The sequence below is a fragment of the Canis lupus genome, unplaced genomic scaffold, assembly GCF_011100685.1.
Source record: "Canis lupus familiaris isolate Mischka breed German Shepherd unplaced genomic scaffold, alternate assembly UU_Cfam_GSD_1.0 chrUn_S342H502, whole genome shotgun sequence".
NCBI lineage: Eukaryota > Metazoa > Chordata > Mammalia > Carnivora > Canidae > Canis > Canis lupus.
In genome coordinates this window covers 381-23,411 of record NW_023331269.1, presented here as the reverse complement: position 1 = coordinate 23,411, position 23,031 = coordinate 381, and the positions used below count along the sequence as shown (strand labels likewise).

Sequence of the window (23,031 nt, the reverse complement as noted above, 5' to 3'; positions counted from 1 at the left end):
TCATGAGTAAATAAATAAAATCTTTTAAAAAGGAAATGAGAGAACGTCCCCGGGGAGCGTCGCTGCCGCCCAGGCCGGGTGCGGCCCAGCGCCCCGCAGCAGCCCCGCCCGCACAGGGGCCGCCTTGGGTCCCGGGCCTCCGGGGAGGGGGCGCGGCCGGGGCTCCCCGCAGGCCTCCGCCTCCTCCTCCTCCTCCTCCGCCGCCCGCGGCCGCCGCCAGGGGGCGCGCTCCGACCCCGGCCGGCCCGGCGGCGGGGCCCCCGCGCGGCGAGCGCGGACTCGGGGCGGCGGCGCGGGGCGGCCCGGCGGGGGGCGGGGGCCCGGAGGCCGCGGCGGGGCGGGCGGGAGGGGGCGCTGCGGGGCCGGCGGGGCGGGGCGGGCGCGGAGGAAGTGCCGTCTTGGCCGCCGCCACCGCCTCGGGCCGCCGCGGGGCCGCCTCCGCCACGCGGGCCGCGATGTCGGCCGGGCCCGGGCGCGACGACGCGGGGAACGGGGGCGCGCGGCGGCCGCGGGAGACGGCGGAGCAGGAGCTGCAGCGGCGCCGGGAGCAGAAGCGGCGGCGGCACGACGCGCAGCAGCTGCAGCAGCTCAAGCACCTGGAGTCCTTGTGAGTCCGCGCCGCCCCGCTGCTCCGCCAGGTGTGGGGGCGGGGAGGCCGGGCGCCGGGTGCCCGGGTCCCCGCGGGCGGGGGCGGGGGAGGGGCGGGACCGGGCGGGGGAGGGGCGGGGAGGGGCGCCGAGCGGCCTGCGCAGGGCCCGAGCCCGCGGCAGGTGCAGTGAGCGCCGCCGCCCTGCGCCTCCCCGGGGGCCGGTCGCGGGGCCGACGGTGAAGCCGCCGAAGCCGCCGAAGCCGCGTTCGCCCCCTCTGCGGCCGGGGCGGGGGGGGGGGGCGGTGCAGGGGGAGACCCCGCGGCCGTCGGGGCGTGCAGGGGCTGCAGCGAGGCCGGGGGCAGCTCCACTGGCCGAGCCGGGACCCCCCGGTGGGGGCAGGGCGGGTGGCGACGGGGGCCGCACCCCCGGGTGGGAGGCGGATTCCCGGCCTTCCAGGTCCCCTCTTTGGCGTCCCCGGGGTCGGGCACTGGCATGACCCATGGGAAGGTGTAAGGGAAAGTCCTTAGAGGGCTCAGATTCTTGGTCATTAACCCGGAGCTTTGCCTGTTGGAGGCCGGCCGGCTCTTCAGTGTGAGCCTTGAGCCATCAACTACCTTCTTCTAAATTTGTGAAAACAGTTGTGAATGGACTTTTTTTTTTTTTTTTTTTTAAGGGAATGCCATTGCTAGTAGTAGATTTCAAAGTGTGTAGTTCTATCACATTCCTTTTCATCTTGGCAATCAGTTACATATTTTTCAGGAATTTGGATTTCTGTTTGATTGGCCATATGTTGTTTTTGTACAACTCTTGCAGCTCAAAGGATGTATTACTGGATTATTGGATTCATAGACTGTACTACCAAACTCCCTTTGGTGTCAGTGCCTAAGCCATGGCATCAGTATTTTAAATGGATGGCTGCAGATGAACTGTATCGTTTCCTCAGCTTATGCGGATTTCCATCACCCTGCTAGGTTATGCCACCACTTTGTGTTAGAAAATATTGGGGCAGCCCGGGTGGCTCAGCGGTTTAGCACCGTCTTCAACCCAGAGCATGATCCTGGAGACCCTGGATCAGGTCCCACATCAGGCTCCCTGCATGGAGCCTGCTTCTCCCTTTGCCTGTGTCTCTGCCTCTCTCTCTCTCTGTGTCTCTCATGAATAAATAAAATTTTTAAAAAAGGAGAGTATTGTAAGCATTTGCTTTGGGAAACCACTGTACCACACCTAAGAAGTTAAGTCTATTTATGCCTACTTATTTACTATGTAGTCTTCACTGGGCAGATCCTCCTCTATCTGCCCAGAAAAGCTTTAGATTAGAGACTCATGGCATATGTCATTTACCACCTGTTAGGTTGCTTTCTTCCATTCCTGTTGCTTCAGATCTTGACCTCTGTGAGGCTGGTTGCTTCAGTCTTGGGGTTCTTTTTTTTTTTTTTAAGATTTTATTTATGTATTCATGAGAGACAGAGAGAGAGAGAGAGAGAGGCAGAGACACAAGCAGAGGGAGAAGCAGGCTCCATGCAGGGAGCCCGATGTGGGACTCCATCCCAGGACCCCAGGGTCACACCTTGAGCCAGAGGCAGATGCTCAACCGCTGAGCCACCCAGGTGTCCCTAACATGGATTTAGAACTGAAAAATAATCCTGCTAGAATTTGGGGTCTTCTACTCGAAGAAGATAGAACGTCTCCTTTTATCAGGACAGCTATTTAAAAACTTCTTGTCACTTCTTAGAGCAGTTTTCATTTTATATGTTTTCTGATTTTAACTAGTCATATCCTTATGCCGTTAGTTCTCCCTTCTAGTACTTAGCAACGTGCCTGGCACAATAATTGACTGGTTGCTTCTGCAAGGAGTAAGTTTTTACATGGAACCTTTAATATTATCTGAATATCAAATTTAGTTTTGCCTATTATACCTGTTCCTTTTTCGTGAGAGGAAAATACCAAATTTAGGGCTAGACCAAACAGGTTATATTCCTGAAACAATTACAGAAGTAGCATTGATTGTTCAGACAGAAATCTAGCATATACAACTCTAGAGCAGATATGAACTCCTAATAGCATATATTTGACTCCATTTTTCTTACTCCCAAGTTATATTTAGTTTTTCTTTCAGAGCTATATTAAGCTGGGCTTATACCAACAGAGCTGTAATGTAGTTACCACTGATTTCATTTTTCTTTTGCAATTAAAAAGCATTTTGCAGGCTCATGCATGTAGATGTGAGTAGAATGAAAAACAAAGATCTCTTCTATTTATAATCCTTAGTGCCTCTCCCTAGAGGCAAGGATATAACTAGTTTCTTTGCTCTCCTTGCAGAGGTACCTAAAAGGTGTGTGTGTATGTGACCATATATAGTCTCCTTCTCCCCCCCCCCCACAAATAGAAGCTTACCAAATACATTATTTTGCTTTCTATTCCCTCCCCCCACCCTTTTTTAAAATTTAAAACTATTATGGAAATTGTCCCATTTCAATATCTAATTCACTTTTTAAATATTTATTAATGTTTATCTGTTGATAAAAGTAATACATTTTCGTTATAGAAAACCTAATTAGTCACCCTTGCTTCACCATCTGGGTGCAGCAGTGTTGAAGCTCTCACATTTCCATGTTTCTGGAGTCTTTTCACATTTTTAAGCCAGCTGCTATGCCCAGATGTCCTCAGTAAAATGTTCTTTGTAGGGATGTTGAATGGACCCATGATGTTTGGTTATCATGTTTTCCTTTATGGTTTTTCCTTATTTTCCTTTATGGTTCCCTAGGCATTCACAGTTAAAAGCCAAATAAACACCCACGTGGTGTATGTTATAGCTAGAAGTGTGTCACTACTGACAAGTGAACATGAGCATTTGGAACTAATTTTCCAGATTTGGAAACTAGAAGCCTTTTGGGGCAGTTCCGGCAGAGTGATGGGAAGGGAAAATGAATGGGGAGCATAGGGATGATGTGTATGTTCCCGTAGGAGCCTTGGGGGTCTGAGAGCTCAAAGGGAAAGTACATTCCCACCCATCATACATCTGCTTCCTCTAGCCGTGTTCTTTACTGAATGCTGCCTGTGGTCCAGGCACCTGCAGGGGTCCTGGACTCCGAGTCCAGCAAGGTCCAAAGTACACAGAGGGCTGTCGGAGAGCCGAGGGGCAGACAGCTGGCTCACTCTGCAGGCAGGGTGGGTGGGTGGGCAGGATTTGAACTGGGAGCTGCGGGGAAATGGGAGAGGAAGCCTCTAAGACAGATCACCTTCACCTCCTTCCCCTGCAACAGGCCCTTCCCTCCAGCTTTGCTCCTGCTCCTCTGCTCTGCCCCCAACCAAGTCAGTACAGATTTCTCCACCTGCCACCACCCCACCCCCATGAGCCTCTTCAGTGTTGAGTAGGTAGACGGTGTGTCAGGTAAACAACCTAATTGTGACAGTTTGGAACCCTGATCAGCTCATAGGTTTTCTTCCCTCGCATTTCCCCTGCAATCTCTTGCTTTCTCTTCTTCAAAAGTAAAATCACCATGTTCAGACACCTGATTGAAATTCAGGTGAAATTGAAATTGAAATTCAGGGAATTTCAGTTCTAGATCGCCACAGGAAGTGATGCAGCATCAGGTTATTTATAGGTGATCCCCGACTGCTGGGCATATTTTATCAACCGCTTTATTTTTGTTTTTATTTTTTAAAGATTTATTTACTTATTCATGAGAGACACAGAGAGAGAGGCAGAGACAAAGGCAGAGGGAGAAGCAGGCTCCAGGTAGGGAGCCTGATGTGGGACTCCAGGATCACGCCCCCCCCCCCCCAACTGCTTTAGATATAATGTAGTTTTAAGGTTTTACTAAAAGCATCCTTTTTGTTTTGGCCTGCAGTTGCTTTTTGCTCACTAAAACGTATTATGTTCTTGTTAATGTTTTTAACGATGTCTTTTCTTTTCTAGCTATGAAAAACCTCCTCCTGGGCTTATCAAGGTCAGTGTGAAGTTTGTGCCTTTGGTTATTCTCTTAGATGAATTTGACTCGGTGCTCAGAGTCAGTAACTTGTTACGAACACCTGTTGCATAAGGTTTGAACATCCTTTTATGATAACGCCGCTCCACCCTGCGGATTCCAGTCAGTTCATACACTTTGGGCTGGTCCAGCCTGTGCCTTTGTAGAAATGTCCTCAGCCCTGTGTCTGTCCCTAAGAACTGGGGCCCGCACATTCCTCAGTGATCAGTCCCCTTCTCCCTCGCTCCCTCTCTTGCCGTGGCTGCATCTTCTCATAGTTGTGTTCCTCCTCTGACTTGCTGCTGGCTTCCCGAGTGTCATCAGCTCAGAGAACAGTAGTCTCTAAGGGGACTGGAAAGTCCCCTGGTCCAGTCCCTAGTGCAGGGCACCCCCCTGTCTCCCGGCAGCACCTGGCCCCAGGGTCCAGTCTCTCTGCGGGAGGGAGACCTAGAGGGCTCGGTAGAGGCCAGGACAGCCTTCTTGCTCACATTCACTGAGAGGAAAAGATTGTTATAAAACTCTTGTATAAATTTAATGTTTATAGGAATTGCAATCAGTAGCTTAAAAAAATAACACCTTAATTGTATAATGAAGTTATTTGGTGATGAAAGCACACTTCATAAATACAGCATGTGTGAGATTGTACAACATGACTGTGGTCTCCAAGGGATAATAATCTTTTTAAATTTAACATGTTATTCTAAAAAAAAAAAAAAACAAAAAAACATGTTATTCTCATCATTTTAGGAACTCTTGTTTAATTCTATACTTTGCCTCATTACACAAGGCTTTTAAGTTAACAGAAAAGTTTGTGGTCTGAATCTAATTTTTGTGATCTAGAATCAGGATTTGGAGCTCACAAATCATTCCTATGTGAACAATACTAGTAATATTTCTCTAAGAATAGCTCTGTCATGTTCCTGATATAGTTCTTCTGGTACATTTATTTCTCGTTTTTCTGTCAGGTATAATTTATCTTTCTCGCATTTGAGAGGGTAACGTAGGATGACACGGGTGTGTCCAGCCCCTGAGAAAGCCAGGCAGTGTTGTGTTCAGAAGCAGGAGGGAGAGAATTCCTGTGCTTTTTTGCCAAGTTGTGTACACGCTGTTTCCTTTTTTAGGAAGATGAGACGAAGCCAGAAGACTGTATACCAGATGTACCAGGCAATGAACATGCCAGGGAATTTCTGGCTCATGCTCCAACAAAAGGACTTTGGATGCCACTGGGGAAAGAAGTCAAAGTTATGCAGTGTGAGCATGGGAGAGTTTCAAGTAACACTCCTCAATACACGCAAGTTATACAGAGCGTGTTTACTTCTTTTTGTTGTTGTTTTAATTTGTTCTCACTGCAGCCCTGTAAAGTCAAAGTATGATCCCTGTTTTACAGTTCAGGAAGCTGACCTGCATGTGTTAGTAAGTGGTCCGAGGTGAGAGGTAGAGCAGAGCTTTGATTCCAGGGCTTCTGACTCCAAGGGCAATGGTCTTCCACAGAAACATAGCTACTTTTGGAGTTCACTCTTTGGTAATATCCAGTAATAGGATATTCTGTTGTAGAAATGCCTTGAGGGACAAGAGATGTATTGGAGGGCAGGTCCCTTTGGGTCTTGCATCATTTGCCCCCCACCAGTGGTGTTAAAGTTCCATCCATGTAACCTGAGAGGAGCTGTGGGCCCCTGAGGGTGGGTCCAGAACAGATGTGCTGTGCGTGCACACCCCCACCCCACCAGGGCTCCAGCACTTTTCCTCTAGCATAAGATGGTATTTGAAGAAAGGATACTGCTGCCTTTTAAAGACATTTATACAGAGATTCTTTATACACATAATTAAAATAGTTCCCAGTCTCTTTTTCTTCCATTTCCACTTACAGCTCTTTTACTTGGTTATTTTGATATTGTCTTCATCTGTCTAAGATCACACATACATTGCATTGATTTTTCAGGTTTAGGTGTTATTTGTTGACATTGTATGTCAACATTGTATGGATGATGAGAATTTAGCTCTTTGCTGGTCTTACCACACATGTGTACCCTTACTATTATCACATCTTCCCCAAAATGGTTTTTTCATAATTTTGGTTAGATAAGCCTTTGATGTTTTATTATGATTATATTCAGAGCTGAGTCATATAGTCAACTCATTACTTTCCTTTCATGCATCTTTAAGAATTCCCTCCTTCCCCCTGGATTAACAGTTGTCTGGTTTTTGGTGTGTGTGTGTGTGTGTGTGTTGTTGTTGTTATTGTTTTTAGTTTCCATGTACTGATTTCTTACTCAACTTCAAATTGGTCTGAAGGTTGAATCTTAAGACCTTCAAAAGTATTCTCTTAATTTCACCCCTCTGAAAATGGTTGCTCTCATGCTTATAATCCAGGGATTTCCCTTGACTTTGTGTTTTGAATTGAATGTTTGTGTCCCTCCACAAATTCATTGTTGAAGCCCTAATCCCCAGTGGGATGGTATTTGGAGATGGGGTCTTTGGGTAGTGATTAGGATTAGATGAAGTAATGAGGTGGCTCTGATGATGTGATTAGTTCCCTTTAAGAAGAGACCAGAGAGCTTGCTCTCTCTCCATTGGGTAAGGACATACCATGAGAGGACACAGCTGTCTGCAAGCCAGGAGATTAATCTTCAGAAACCAAGAAACCAACTCTGTTGGCACCCAGATCTTAGATATCCAGTGTCTAGCACTGTGAGAAAATAAATTCCTTTTGTGTAATTAATCCAGTCTGTATTTTGTTAGGGAAAGTCTGAACTGACTAAGACAGGATCATTCTGCAGTTTCCCTTAGCTTCTTTCCTACATTGAATCTCCTGTTTCCTGTACGTGAGCCATCTTCTTTGTTGTGATAATCTCTTATGGTGGAGCCAAGACCATTAAATTGGGAAAGGACAGTCTTTTCAAAAAAAAAAAAAAAAAAAAAAACAACAAAAACGGATATCCCCATGTAAAAGAATGAAGTTGGGCCCTTATCTAATACCATATGCAAAATTTAAGTGGATCAAAGACTTAAATAAATGTAAAACCTAAAACTATAAAATCTCTTAGAAGAAAACATAGTACAAAGCTGCAGAAAGTTGGATTTGGCAGTGATTTCTTGGATAAAACACCAAAGGTACAGGCAATAAAAAAAATGAACAGATTTGACTTCATGAACATTTCAAAATTTTGTGAATAAAAACATTATCAATAGTGTAAGAAGACAGGTGGTTACAGAATGGGAGAAAATGTTTGTAATTCATATCTGATAAGGGTTATATTTAGAATATATAGAGACCTCCTAAAAACAATGAAGAAACAAAACGTGATTAAAATTTGGCAAAGGATTTGAATAGACATTTCTCTAAAGAGGATCTAGTAAGCTCATGAAAAGATTCTCAGTGTCAATAATCATTAGGGAAATACAAACCAAATCTACAGTGAAATACCACCTTATACCCATTAGGATGACTACTATCAAAAAATCAGAAAATAACAAATGTTGGCACATGTGCAATGCCTTCAAGCTTCCCAGGAGTAGGTCAGAATTTTTGAAAGTCTTCTATGGACATCGCATTCCCCGGGTCTTTTACATTTTTAGCTGAGCTCCTATTTATCCAATGGTATCACAGCGACTGGCAACTGTAATATTAACAATTGCAGGTAATTGTTTTCAACAATTGAGGGACTGGATTTTTCCTGTAAAGTAAACTACCTGACTAGTTAAATAGCAACAACGCCCTGTCAGTGTTAGTGTGGCTTTGTGCTCTGAGGTTAGGGGTTTTTGGGGACCTTAAAACCGGGTCTTACTCCTATTGAGGGTGCAGGACTATTGCTTTTCATAGCTGTCATGGTTACAAGGTTGCTGATTTCCAAGATTATTATGGAAATTGGAAGAGAGGGTTGGGAGTAAGCCTGGTTAAAATGTCAGAAATCCTGCTGTTCTTACCAAGCTTCACTAGCTTTTTTTGAATTAATGCTCCTCAGATTGTGGCAAACCTTTAGTTAATTTCCAGGGTTTCAAGTAAGTTGATTTGGGCAAGTTTGCAACAATTTTCAGTAGTTTTTTAAAAAATATTTTATTTATTTATTCATGAGAGACAGAGAGAGAGGCAGAGACACAGGCAGAGGGAGAAGCAGGCTCCCGATGCGAGACTCGATCCGATCCCGGGACCCCAGGATCATGCCCTGGGCCCAAGGCAGGCGCTAAACTGCTGAGCCACCGGGCTGCCCAATTTTCATTGTTTTTATGGAGGTTGTCACTTGGCCATACTTGAAGTGCTTCCTAGCTTATTCTCTCTCTCTTTTTTTTTTTTTTTTTTAAGATTTTATTTATTTATTCATGAGAGACACACAGGCAGAGACTCAGGCAGAGGGAGAAGCAGGCTCCATGCACGAAGCCTGATGCGTGACTTGATCCCAGGTCTCCAGGATCACACCCTGGGCTGAAGGCAGTGCTAAACTGCTGAGCCAGCCACCTGGGCTGCCCAGCTTACTCTCTTTGAAAAGAATCCTCTTCATATCCTTTTTATGGAGTGTCAGGAAGGAAATGAAAGCAGGTAAATGCACATAGTCTGTCATCTTTACCCAGAAGTCTACAGCTTTTTTTTTTTTAAGTTTGAAAACCACTGCTGTTTTATGAGGTGGTTACTTATATTTCAATTACCATTTTTTTTAGAAGATTGTATTAATTTATTCATGAGAGACACAGAGAGAGAAGCAGAGAAATAGGCAAAGGGAGAAGCAGGCGCCCTGCAGGGAGCCCAGTGAGGGACTTGATCCCAGGACCCAGGGATCGCACCCTGAGCCAAAGGCAGATACTCAACCGCTGAGCCACACAGGTGCTCCCTCAATTACTATTTTTAAGTAAAAATTTATTATTTAGTTAGTTTAGAGAGAAAGAGGGAATAAGCATGCATGAGTGGGGGAAGGGGCAGAGGGAATCTTTTTTTTTTACAATTTTATTTATTTATTCATGAGAGACAGAGAGATTGGGGCAGACATAGCAGATGGAGAAGCAGGCTCCCTGTAGGGAGCCCAATGCGGATTCTGGACTTATCCTAGGACTCCAGGATCACAACCTGAGCTAAAGGCAGACTGTCAACCACTGAGCCACCCAGGTGCCCCAGAGGGAGAGAGTCTATTTCATAGACTACCTGCTGGGTCCAGAGCCCTACTGAGGGCTTGATCTCATGACCATGCATTCATGACCTGAGCCAAAACTAAGACTTGGATGCTTAACCAAATGTGACATGCAGGTGCCCTTATTTCAGTTACCACCTTATAGTTATTTGCATTGACTTGGAAAATAAGTGTCTGGGTTGGGACCAGAGCCAGTTTTACTCACTTGTGATTTTCAGGGGCCTGCAGCAGACACAATGATTTGTTGATATGGTCATATGATTTTGTGAAATTCTCCAGGGCAAGACTTTTTTTTTCCTAAAGAGTCCTTCCCCCATATTTTTAAGTCAGGCCCCACAAAATTTGGACTCAACCTAAATGGGATAAAAGACCCATGTACATGTACACACTTTGATTGATTTTATTGATTGTAGTGTTATCTAGAACAGTTGTACTCAAACTTTATTTTTTTTAATATTTATTTATTATTTATGATAGACATAGAGAGAGAGAGAGGCAGAGACACAGGAGGAGGGAGAAGCAGGCTCCATGCCAGGAGCCCGACGTGGGACTCGATCCCGGGACTCCAGGATCGCGCCCTGGGCCAAAGGCAGGCACTAAACCACTGAGCCACCCAGGGATCCCCTAGAACAGTAGTACTCAAACTTTAACATGTCTATAAGTCACCAATTAATCTTTTAAAATTGTAGTATGTTTCAGTATTTCTGGGATGGGTCAAATACTGTGCATTCTAACAATCTTCTGTGTGTTGCTAATTTTGTTTGCCCATGAACACATTTTAAATAAGGATCACCTTTGCTTTAACACTAAGAGAATTTTGAACACAAAAACTTTGGTTTGAAGGAGTACAATCCTTCTTTCCTGAACTTGAAATGTTGGGGAAGTTAAAGACAGGGACAGCTCAGAGGCAACCAATAAAGAATCTCCAGATTTCATTCTTTTTCAGTGGTTTCCTGTATCCTATCCTCAAAATTAAACAGGAAAAGCTTCCCTTCTCTTTCACTTCATATTTGAGTAGCCGCCAGCATGGGGCAAACCTGAAAGATCTTAATCCCTCTCCCTGCTTCCTGACTTCCTTGGTTGGAGTTCCTTAATGTTCAAACACAAGGTCTCACTTAGCTCACTTTTCTCATATGACTTCCTGATTTGCCTCAAATCCTGATGGTTCTGAGAGGACGAAAACAGGTGAGAGATGTAACAAGGGTCTCACCCATTCCTGCTTTGTTCACCACTTCATTTTTCCCACACATCAACGCCTAATGTCAAGTCATTAGTCATTGAAATTCCACGAAGGTGCATGTTTCTGTCTTTTGCCCTAGAGCGCGTGTAAGCATTTTCTTATTGTATCTCCTCTCAGTTCCTCATCAGGGCTTCCTGCTTCTAATAACAGATCTTTTTACAAAGGACAATTTTCCTATTCAGCAGGTAAAGCTATATTAGAGTACTAATGGAATTAATATTTGAAGATAATTTGTGATCTGTTTTAATTAAAGGTAAGAGCTTTGTGTGGTGGTTAAATCAGAGAAATGTGTGGTGGTTAAATCAGAGAAAGAAGCTGTTAGCTCTAGTGTCTAAAATGGTAAATGAGAATCAGAAGTCACTTGATACATAGAAGAGACCTACTCTTTGAAAAATACAGTAAGCTACACACACACACACACGCAAATTCACTCTTTACAATACTTTTACATTGGATTACTGAATACCTATCTGATGAGATAATATTTCTAAAGCTACACTAATAAAAGTTGTTTGAGGAAGCAGTTAGTTTCCCTTTATTTTCTAGGATCTTACGTGGTTCATTCACTCATTGTGTTAGCTTCTGGAATTAGAGTATAATGAAGGAAAACTTTTAATGTGATCTACTGATTCTTCATTAAATGAAATTATCTTACAGAAATATTTCCTTTTTTCTTTGTTTTTAGGTTGGCGTTGTAAACGGTATGGTCACCGAACAGGCGACAAAGAATGTCCTTTTTTTATCAAAGGCAACCAAAAGTTAGAGCAGTTCAGAGTAGTAAGTAGAACTCCACCTTGTCAATTTACATTTTTTAGAAATAGTGAATATTAATGAAACAGGCTGTAGTCAGTGAACTGGAAGTTTGCATAAAATATATTCCCAGAAGTTTTTTGGTCAGAGTATCTGGTGTTGACTACATCTTTTATTAAATTACATTTATTGGGATCCCTGGGTGGCTCAGCAGTTGAGCGCCTGCCTTAAGCCTAGGGCATGATCCTGGAGTCCCGGGATCGAGTCCTACATTGGGCTCCCTGCCTGGGGCCTACTTCTCCCTCTGCCTGTGTCTCTGCCTCTCTCTCTCTCTGTGTCTCTTGTGAATAAATAAATAAAATCTTTAAGAAAATTACATTTATGTGACAGATTAGTTAACAAAACCCAACTTTTTATTAAAGTGTTATTTGCTTTTACCTTGGGAATAATGATTCTTTTTCTAAAGCAGATTGTTATTTATTCAGTCATTTGTTTTAACTTATATAAAAAATCATGTTTTATAACTAAAATTAGTTTTAGTTTCCCAGTCTTTAAAGACCAGATGTCTTTAAATTAGAAGCTAGAAGTGTGTATATAAATTATATATGCACTTTAAAAAAAAGGATTTTATTTATATATTTGACAGAGAAAGAGAAAGCACAAGGGGAGCAGCAGAGGGAGAGTGAGAAGCAGACTCCGTGCTGAGGATAAGGGGCTCAATCCCAGAACCCTGGGATCATGACCTGAGCAGAAGGCAGACGCTTAACCAACTGAGCACCCAGGCACCCTGACCACTTGTTCTTCTTAATACTATCTCTTGGTCATCTCTCCAAACAGAACAAAGAAAACTACCTCGATATTTCTACCTTGAAAAGTATTTCATGTTTCTGCCATGGCATATGTTCTTATAAAGGGTATTTAAATTGTAATCTATGTTTTTCTAATCAGAAAATCCTTTGTTACAGCTTCAGTGGGTTTGCAGCGAAAGTAACCCCTAGGAAGGATTAGAACTTCATTCATTCATTCATTCATTCCTTTATTTTATTTTATTTTATTTATTTTATTTTATTTTATTTTATTTTATTTTATTTATTTTATTTTATTTTATTTTATTTTATTTATTTTATTTATTTTATTTTAGAATATGTTAAATATAAAATTACACCAAACTGCTTTCAGTGAAATATGAATTTTTATTTAGCTGATAGTCCATGGAGCCTAACAGAACTGTAACCTTTTGTCATCCTCAAGGCACATGAAGATCCCATGTTTGACATCATCCGAGAGAACAAAAGACACGAAAAGGATGTAAGGTGAGATGGTTCTAATGATACCAATACCCTCTTAAGGTCTGAAATTATATAAAGTTGGAAACACCCCTTCTAGTATTAGATGAGTGGTTTGGTAACTATGGTACTTTAGCTGTGAAATATTTGGAAGGCAGGAGTAATCACAGAAAGGCCAGTGGGTGGGGAATGGGCAGGCCAGCCTTGTTCTACTTGGGTTAGCTTAAAGCAGTGGGCTTGGCTGCTCCTGCTCACACCACTGATGGATGCTGACTTAGTTTCAGTGTCTGAGCTATTGTTAAAAATTTGCTTTAGACAAGAATAAAGATAAGGTGAATGAAGAGGAGGGTTGGTTCTTCTCAAACTGGTTACATGGAATTCTAAGTGTTAAGGAGATAGATTACCTAGTGTGACCTTGAGCAGCTGTGGGTGGGAGGGTGGGGTGTGATGAAGGAAGGTAGGAACGTGTCCAAAGTTCTGTACTAAGGACTGGAGAAACATGCAGAAGAATTCAGGATGATGAAGAGACTACAGAGTGACTTGTACACTGGTTACCGTCACATCAGAGAGGCATGGGTGTGAACAAGAATGGGGAAGACATGCACAAATAAAAGTGAATACTGTCTTCAGTAAGGTGGTTATTCGTGATGTTTTTTTTTTTTTAACTCTCGCTGCTGCTCTTATATCTTTTTTTTTATTTTAAACATTTTTCTTTTAAGATTTTATTTATTTATTCATGAGAATGCACAGAGAGGAGAGAGAGAGGCAGAGACACAGGCAGAGGGAGAAGCAGGCTTCATGCAGGGAGCCCGACGTGGGACTCGATCCGGGGTCTCCAGGATCACACCCTGGGCTGCAGGCGGCGCTAAACCGCTGAGCCACCAGGGCTGCCCTCTTATATCATTTTTATCTGTGTTTCTTTTCAGAGTTAAATATGGTTTTGGTTAATCTTCTCTGTGTAGGATACAGCAGTTGAAACAGTTACTGGAGGACTCTACCTCCGAGGAAGATGGGAGCAGCTCCAGTTCCTCAGCATGCAAAGAGAAACACAAGAAAAAGAAGAAGAAAGAAAAACATAAGAAAAGGAAGAAAGACAAGAAGAAGAAGAAGAAACGAAAGCATAAGTCTTCCAAGTCGAATGAGAGTTCAGACTCGGATTGATGAGGACTTGACTGGTTGAGCATTGTCTCCCCACAGATCAGACACTGTGGCCAAAGACCAGAGGCCACGGTGGAGGCGGGGAGGACGAGGAGGGAGCCGCCAGAGAGCAGGGGATTCGACGTCACCCGTGTGAATCCTCACCTGCCTTCCAGCAAAGATGTGACCCCAGGAGGGTGAGTTGTACCTTCCCAGGCGCTGGCTCTGGACAGCAGCTGATCTCAGGCAGGAAAGCTTTGTTCAGTGCCCTCCTCCCGCTGAGCCCCGAGGTTTGTGATTCCTTGGAGGGGCCTGTGCCGGGGCAGCTGGACTGGGGATGAGCTCTGAGGAAGCTCCAGGTGCTGCCCCAGCCTCTCCCACCCCCCACCAGGGCACTACTTGGTTCCCAGAGACTTCAGGCTTGACTTTTCTCTGTTGTCAGGATAATAAAAGTTCATTATTTTGGGATCCCTGGGTGGCGCAGCAGTTTGGCGCCTGCCTTTGGCCCAGGGCGCGATCCTGGAGACCCGGGATCGAATCCCACTCATGCTCCTGGTGCATGGAGCCTGCTTCTCCCTCTGCCTGTGTCTCTGCCTCTCTCTCTCACTGTGTGCCTATCATAAATAAATAAAAATTAAAAAAAAAATAAATAAAAGAAAGAAAAATCTATTCCATAAAAAAAAGTTCATTATTTTATTTATTTAAAAAATATTCATTTATTTATTTTTGAATCACAATATACTTACATGGTCCAAATTTAAAAGGTACACAAGGTTTAATCAGGGAAAACCTTCCTCCTGTCTCCCCCAGCCACTCAGTTTCCCTTCCCCAAGGGCTAATGTTACCAATTTCTTGTAAAGTCATCTGGAAATACTTATGTATCAAAAATTTTTTTCTCTCTTTTTAGTATAGTATAAATATATGCACCATTGTTTTTCATTTTTTAACCAAACAATATAAAGCATGTTGGGCCTTCCTATACTCAAAGACCCATATTCTTAAACCCCTGGCATGATTGCTTGAGTTTTTTGTTTTTTGTGGGGGTTTTTTTGAGGAGTGAAATACACTGTAATAACATTTAAAAATCATGTGTTTGACTTGCTTAGATCTTACTGCTATTTTCCCATGACTATTCCCATCACTTACTGCTATTTTCCCAAGACTATTTTCAGAATAGTAGATTCAGAATACTTTTAAGGATATAGAGGTTACTGTGTTGGGCCAACTACCCCCATCCCCAAGTTCATCTCATCCTCTTGGCTAAGTATAGCCCACCTGAGAACTTCTCTCTTTGTGCCACAGCTGAGGCAGCTCAGCAGCTTGGGGTGGTGCCCACAGCTAGGGGAGGGTGTCTGTTCCTCCCTTGAGCCAAAGTGGAGCCAGATCTTGCTCATAAGCAAGTGGTCCTCCTTCACCAGCGTCTGTTGCTACTTACATCATTCAGGTTCCCAGGAACACATTATTCTTACTTTTTGCCACTTTCCCTGAGGACTCCCCCCTCTTTTTTTAGTATTTTAATTTTTAAAAAAATATTTTATTTATTTATTTGATAGACACCAAGCATGCTTGCATGGGGGGAGGGGCAGAGGGAGAGGGAGGAAGCAGACTCCCTGCTGAGCAGGGAGCCAGATGTGGGGCTCAGATCCCAGGACCCCAGGATTATGACCTGAGCTGAAGGCAGACACCTAACTGACTGAGCCACCCAGGCACCCCAGATTCCCCTGTCTTTAAGGAATGAGTGATGCAGGCCAGGTTGACTCCTCCAGCTCTCTTCAGTAAGTGGCCCTAGTCTTGGCCTTATTTACAAAGTTTACCTGAGTAACACAATTGGCCCAGATTGGAATGGCCAGGATTTGTTATTTCTGAAAACTCTAAGGCCAGTTAATTCAGCCATGTCTTACACTTACCCTTGGCATCCTAGCTCAGCATGCAGCAGGAATTCACCCTCCAGGAATTTTTTCTCATGCAGGAAACCCATTCATGATAAACGTTCAGTTACAATAGGGGAGAATAATATCGATAATTCTTGACTTATGGGGCAGCAAAATCACCTGGAGTGGTTGTTAAAACAGACTCCTGGGTCTTAACTCCTAGAATTTTAGGTCTGGAGTGGACTGGAGAATTTGCAATTGTGACAAGTGTCCAAATGATACTGATACTGTTGGTCTGGGGGCCAGACTTGCAGAACCACTGCTCTAAGTGTTAAACCTCTTCCTGAAGCCTCCTTCCTCTTCCTGTTGTAATCTGGATCTTGCCATCCACTGCATCCCTCTTTGCAAGTTAATTCCCGTCTCTATTCTCGCTTCAGGTTTCTGGCCTAGTTTCCATGGTCCTTTGTTCGGTCTGACATCCCTTGACCTGTAGTCCTTTTCTCCAGTTTACCCACAAGAACCTCAAACTAACCTCTTCTTCCTCTGCTCCAATTCCCAGACCACTGACCCTATAAAGCTGAACAAAGTTCTTCATCCTAAAATCTCTCCTTTCAGACCCAGTACTCTCCAGTCCTATATAGAAAAGGAAGAAAAAAAAAAAAAAAGAAAAGGAAGAGAAGTCACCAGACCTCCTTTTACCAAGGTATCTATCTACCTGTCATTATGGTGGTAGTAGGCACAATTATAAAATAGCCTCCAAGATTTTTTGCCCAAATCTGTAGAACTTGTTACTATAATGGATTTTCTTTTTTTTTTTTTTTTTTTTTTAATTTTTATTTATTTATGATAGTCACAGAGAGAGAGAGAGAGGCAGAGACACAGGCAGAGGGAGAAGCAGGCTCCATGCACCGGGAGCCCGACGTGGGATTCGATCCCGGGTCTCCAGGATCGCGCCCTGAGCCAAAGGCAGGCGCCAAACCGCTGCGCCACCCAGGGATCCCTATAATGGATTTTCTACCCTGATTAGATTATAATACATAACTAACCTATTCAAAGACTGCAGGGATGTAAGGTGTGATCTTTTTTTAAAATTTTTTTTTATTGATTTATGATAGTCACAGAGAGAGAGAGAGAGAGAGAGGCAGAGACACAGGCAGAGGGAGAAGCAGGCTCCATGCACCGGGAGCCCGACGTGGGATTCGATCCCGGGTCTCCAGGATCGCGCCCTGGGCCAAAGGCAGGCGCCAAACCGCTGCGCCACCCAGGGATCCCTTTTTTCTTTTTTTAATTAAAAAAAATTTTTTTTTAATTTTTTTAAATTTAAAAAAATTTTTTTTTTTATTTTTTTTAAATTTTTTTTAAGGTGTGATCTTTTTATTTTTTATTTTTTTTAAGGTGTGATCTTTTATGCCAGTTATTATTCTACAGGATCATTGCAGCTCAGGAGCTCCCAGTGCAATTGGTGAAGGCCTTTGTTATTATTTCTGCATCACATCCGTACTTCTTCTCTATACATAATCATGCTTTCTTTGCCCCTTCTGAGATTTTATTCCCTATAGCACTCTCCAGTCAATTTCCTGCACACAGATCTTCATGTCAGAGTCTGACCTTAAGGGTGGTCTATGGTCTACTCAGGTTTTTGACCTACAGACCTATGAGATAATAAATGGGCATTGTTTCTATCTTTTCACTTTTTAAAAAATTGTTTTTTTTTTTTTACAGCTGTTTTACATTCACAATATAATTAAGCAGAAACTACAGAGATTTACCATGTATTTTGTCCCCACATACCCACAACCCCCCTCTCTTATTTCAACACCAGAATGGTACACTTGTTACAGTAGATATCCTACGTGGCACATCCTACCTCCCACAGAGGTTTCTGCTGTGGTTGTTATGATTTTCCAAGTCCGCCTGTCTGCAATTTTCAGGTTAGGGGTTTTGCTGTGACCTCAGTTCTTTGACAAATTTAGGAAGATTTGATCATTTTTAGTTCTGCTTTTACTTTTACTTCTTAGGACAGAGTGAAGACTTACCTCCTTACGTGCCAGTCCAGAAATCAGAAGTTGGTGGATATTGTTTTAAGTCAGTACATTTGTGGAAATTAGTGATTGCCCCACATGTCTAGAAACTTCTTTAGGGCAAAGACCACCATCTTTCTTGTTGCATGTTCTAGTCTCAGCTTCCTTTTTTTTTTTTTTTTAAGATCTTATTTATTCATGAGAGAGAGAGAGAGAGAGGCAGAGACACAGGCAGAGGGAGAAACAGGCTCCATGCAGGGAGCCCGACACAGGGACTTGATCCTGGGTCTCCAGGATCACACCCTGGGCTGAAGGCGGCACTAAACCACTGAGCCACCCGGGCTGCCCTAGTCTCAGCTTCTAACACAATGTGTCACACATAGTGGTGTTCAATGCAAATTTATTAGAAATACAGTTACATTCTCCAGTTGAAACCTGATATGGAAATTGTAATGGATTCTGTGTTGTGCCACTAGTATCTGCCTCTTAATTCCCACCCTGACTTTAGGACTAAAGTGTTTACTTTCCCACCTGCTGGGATGGTTAACAACTGACAAGTTGCAACTGACTTCCCCTTTCCAGGGATCTTTCTTGAAGAGAGTCACAGTACCCAAGGTCATGCCTCCTTTCTAGGGGCATCCTGCATCAGTGACTGGTCAGTGCAGGGGTGTAAGTATGGCTTCTTACTCTTGTTGAGATAGTTCTGCAGCATCATTGCAGCTCAGGAGCTCCCAGTGCGATTGGGCAAGGTCTTTGTTGTTACTGCATCACATCCATATTTCTTCTCTATGCATAATCATGCTTTCTTTGCCACTTCAGAGAGTTTGTTCCCCATAGCACTCCCCACTAAATTTCCTGCACACAAATCTTCATGTCAGAGTTTAACCCTAAGGAACTCAGTGTGTCATGGGGTCCAATAACCACTTGGGAAAATGAAAGGGAAGGTGTTGTCAGGATGTACCCTTCATTTTGGACTTCGTTTACCAGACTTACTCTTGACTTCTCATCTAACCTCTAGAATAAAGATAAGACTTTGGGAGGGGTTACAAAGCAGGCAAAGTGTTGATTGGACCATCCTCCTCTTTTTATGCTTGCTCTTCCATATACCAGTATTACAATCTTCCCCACCTTCTTGGGTCCAACGTCTTCCCAGTAGCCAGAGAGCCCAAGTTATGGTCCATTTAAGTGCCTTAGTTCACCAACACTTGAAACTATTTCACAGGTGTCAAAAAAGTGATGAGATTCAACTCATACTAACACATTAATGAAAACCACACTTTTAACTTCTCGTGGGGATTTATAGGTAAATGAATCAGATTGTTGGGGGGGGGAGTCAGAGTAATGGAATGCCTTCCTGGCTCCCAGATAAGAAGTTGGATTATATGGATCCAAATCTTCCTTATTATTCAGTTACTCCAGCCAGTGCATTCCTAACTCAGCCTCCCCATTTCAGTTATGTTCTGGACTTGGAATGATGGTGGGAACACTCACAAGGCTAAAACTGTTCATATAAATTCACAATAAGCCATTCATTTACAAATATTTGAGTGCTATGATGTCTAACTATTCCATGGAGGTACTATAGCAGTAAGGAATACAGGATATCAAGGGTGAAAACTCTTTCATGTAACTCTCCCATGTGGGCATATCACAAACTATGAAAGTGAAAATGCAGGTGTTACTAAACCACAGAAAAGTCCCATACTCTAGCCATGGATGGGGATGGGCGTCACAGATATTTTCTTAGAGTATCTACGTAATATTTTAGGTAGGGGTTAGGTGGGAGGTAAGTCACAAACCTTGTAAGACCAGCTTTAGAAACCGTATTATCTTTTGCTTGCCTTTTTGCATCTCATGCAGTGTTACTGCTTTGTACCATCTCCTTAACCCATCATGAGAGTTAATTTTGTTAATTAATTTTGTTACCGTAGATGTTAGAAATAGTTTAAAAACATAAAAATATAGTAAACAAATAGAATTAACTCATCACTGGGCAACTCAGAGGGTCAGAGTTGATCCATTCATATGCATCACAATATTCGTAGAATTGCCCAGAGTGTCCTTCTAGGAGGCAACGCTAGCCTTTCTACAACTGCCCTATCTTACAAATACCCTTAGGACAGCCTTCATCCACATAGAAACATTTTAGCACTAGTCACAGACTTAACCTGTGCCACTTATTTGGGAAAAGATTGGTTCCACAAATTGACCATATAGGTGGTAGGCTCTGGGTATAAGGAACTCTTATTTGCCTAAAGTTCCCCTTGTTTCTGAGTGTATGCTGGAAGTCAATAACATACTACAACCCACCAATGGATATACTGATCAGTGAAAATACTATAAAGAAAATAAGGTCAGTCTCTATCTTCAGGGTAGTTGCTGTTTATGGCAAATCCTTCATCTATTTATTCTGTCCTCAACTCCACCATCCTTTTCCCCATATTTAAAGGTCCCTGGAGATTACAAGACAGCAATATACACAGCAGAAGTATTCATGAATGACCCAACTTCACTGATGGTGTTATCAGTGATGTGGCCATTATGAGAGGGGAAGAAAATGCTTGAGAATCCCACACATATGCAATTCAATTTATTTGCTGTTTTATTTAATTCCAAAGGCTTTATAATGTCACGTTTTCTTTTTGTTGGTATGATCGCTTTCTTAATTCAAATCTAAACCATCATGATGATGCATCACTTATTTAGTTCTTCTATATAACTGGAACGCAGTAATCTGTTTCCTATGAAATAACAATAAAAGAATTCCTTAAATTAGATATATAACAAACTCAAGATATCTTATGCAGAGAATCATTACTAATATCTTTAGTTTTCATTTTTAGGATAAAGTTAAAGATCTTAACATTTTGCCTGGGAGTGATTATCAGGCTTTCCTTCATGACCACTGCAAGGCAGGATGACATGGAAAGGGCCAGTCACCACTTGTGCCCTGACACTCCAGGCCTAGGGGCTGAAGGTGTGGCAAGGATACTCAACACCAAGACTCAGTGTGAAGAGAAACCTGTCATGCTACTAGCTCCTTAAGGGAGACCCTGAACTTCCAGTACCTAGCTCTCCCAGTTCTACACTTGGACACTTGGATAATCCACTCAGATAACTTACATAATCCCATATAACCCACAACAGACCACCATCAACAGCACTGGGAATTAAATGTGGAAAACCACCATAAAAAACACTCCACAGGGATCCCTGGGTGGCGCAGCGGTTTAGCGCCTGCCTTTGGCCCAGGGCGTGATCCTGGAGACCCAGGATCGAATCCCATGTCGGGCTCCCTGTGCATGGAGCCTGCTTCTCCCTCTGGCTGTGTCTCTGCCTCTCTCTCTCTCTCTCTCTCTCTCTCTCTCTCTCTCACTGTGTGCCTATCATAAATTAAAAAAAAAAAAAAACAAAACACTCCACAGAACTGAAAGGCTTTGGCTCCAATCTACTAGTAAGCGAGGATCTATAGAAACAGGTCTAAAAAAAAAAAAAAAAAACAAACAAAAAAACAGGTCTATTACCCAATCAGACTGCTGCCATTTTTTACTGCCCACAAGCAATGCTAGTTTTGGAGGGCAGACTATTCACTGAGTAGGAAACCCCAAACAAATCCCTAAAAGCCAATCATGAGAAATCCAAATTGGACACAGATACCAACCTCTGTACCTGCTATTTCCTAAACTTTACAGCATCTGCCTCGAATCTGTTTGAAACTTTGTAAGGTACCTTGGTTTTCCACCTCTGACAGTTACCTGAGGGAAGAAGTGATTCATACGGTAAATAACCCAAGTTGCTTAAAAAACCAAAGGAAAAAACAAATACAAAATACATCCTTCATGAGAAATCTATTGTTTAAGATACTATTCTTTATCATTCTACAGTCCTTGGCAGGAAAATCATCACATGATTTGAAAAACAAAATAAGAGACACAATCTAGAGAATTTGGCCTGAAAATTACCATCTTAACTGTATAACCAAGAGTAAATTAAAGTTATCTTCTTCACAGGGCTGTGATAGGATGGGGAAAACTGATTCCTACACACTGATGGGAAATGACAGCAGAGCAAATGAGACTTTGAGAAGACTAAAGGTAAGATGGACAGTGTTTTGGTTTGGGAGCTAAGATTGGAACTTCAGTCTCCTCAGGGGGCCCCTTATGCAGCCCATTCATCACTTGCTTCCCTTTATTTTTGCACCCCAGATATAATCATCCCCCAGGCTCCACTCTTGGTCCTTCCCACTCCTTGAGCCCCTTCCCTAATCATAGGGTAGTCCAAACTCAAGCTTCAACCAGGTCTGCATGACTTGCTAGTCCAGTCCTCCCACCAACAACCACACAGTAAAGCAAAACAACTCCCCTTCCCAAGTTTACTTTTCCAAGAATGTTATTACCATTTTCTCCTGGTACTCATGTTCAAACCCTTTTTTATTATTTATTTTTTTTCTTAAAGAATCAATTTCATTGATGGATTCTCTGAGAATGTAGATATTTTAATTCCTATCAGAGTTAGGATCCTCATCACTTTATATCTAATGTTCAACTAAACTGACTTTAGTTTTTTTTTTTTTTTTTAAGATTTATTTATTTATTCATGAGAGACAGGCAGGGAAAGAGAGGCAGAGACACAGGCAAAGGGAGAAGCAGGCTCCATGCAGGGAGCCCGACATGGGACTCGATCCCGGGTCTCCAGGATCACACCCTGGGCTGAAGGTGGCACTAAACCGCTGAGCCACCAGGGATCCCCCTAAACTGACTTTATATAGAAGTTTCAGCCATACAGCTACACTTCAAACTTCTATACAGTCCCACCAGGTGAAGATGCATTGAGCACATTTCTTCCTGTCTTTTCTCTGTTCAGTTTACTTTTGGCACCCCCATATTGCCTACAGGACAAAATCTAAAAAGGAAAATATCTACTATTTTTTTTAAAGATTTTATTTAAGATTTTTAAAGATTGTATTTATTCATGAGAGGCAGAGACACAGGGAGAGGGAGAAGCAGAGTCCCTGCAGAGAGCGTGATGCAGGACTTAATCCCACGACCCCA

At 43.0% G+C, this 23,031-nt stretch overlaps 1 protein-coding gene and 1 long non-coding RNA gene across 2 annotated transcripts; one reads left to right on the top strand and one right to left on the bottom strand.

The window, feature by feature from the left end:
* The first annotated feature begins 455 nt into the window (after nt 1-455).
* LOC119879143 (retinitis pigmentosa 9 protein-like) lies at nt 456-16,615 on the top strand. The gene is made up of 7 exons (XM_038589578.1): nt 456-607; nt 4,510-4,540; nt 5,680-5,809; nt 11,601-11,692; nt 12,917-12,978; nt 13,914-14,285; nt 16,575-16,615. The coding sequence occupies exons 1-6, from the start codon at nt 456-458 to the stop codon at nt 14,110-14,112; spliced, it is 666 nt and encodes a 221-aa protein (XP_038445506.1). The 3' UTR covers nt 14,113-14,285; nt 16,575-16,615.
* Nucleotides 16,616-20,553: 3,938 nt separating this feature from the next.
* Nucleotides 20,554-22,386, bottom strand: LOC119879144. The gene is made up of 2 exons (XR_005387352.1): nt 21,642-22,386; nt 20,554-20,721 (listed from the first exon to the last, which is right to left on the bottom strand). It is a non-coding gene; the product is annotated as an uncharacterized LOC119879144 (long non-coding RNA).
* Nucleotides 22,387-23,031: the final 645 nt, after the last annotated feature.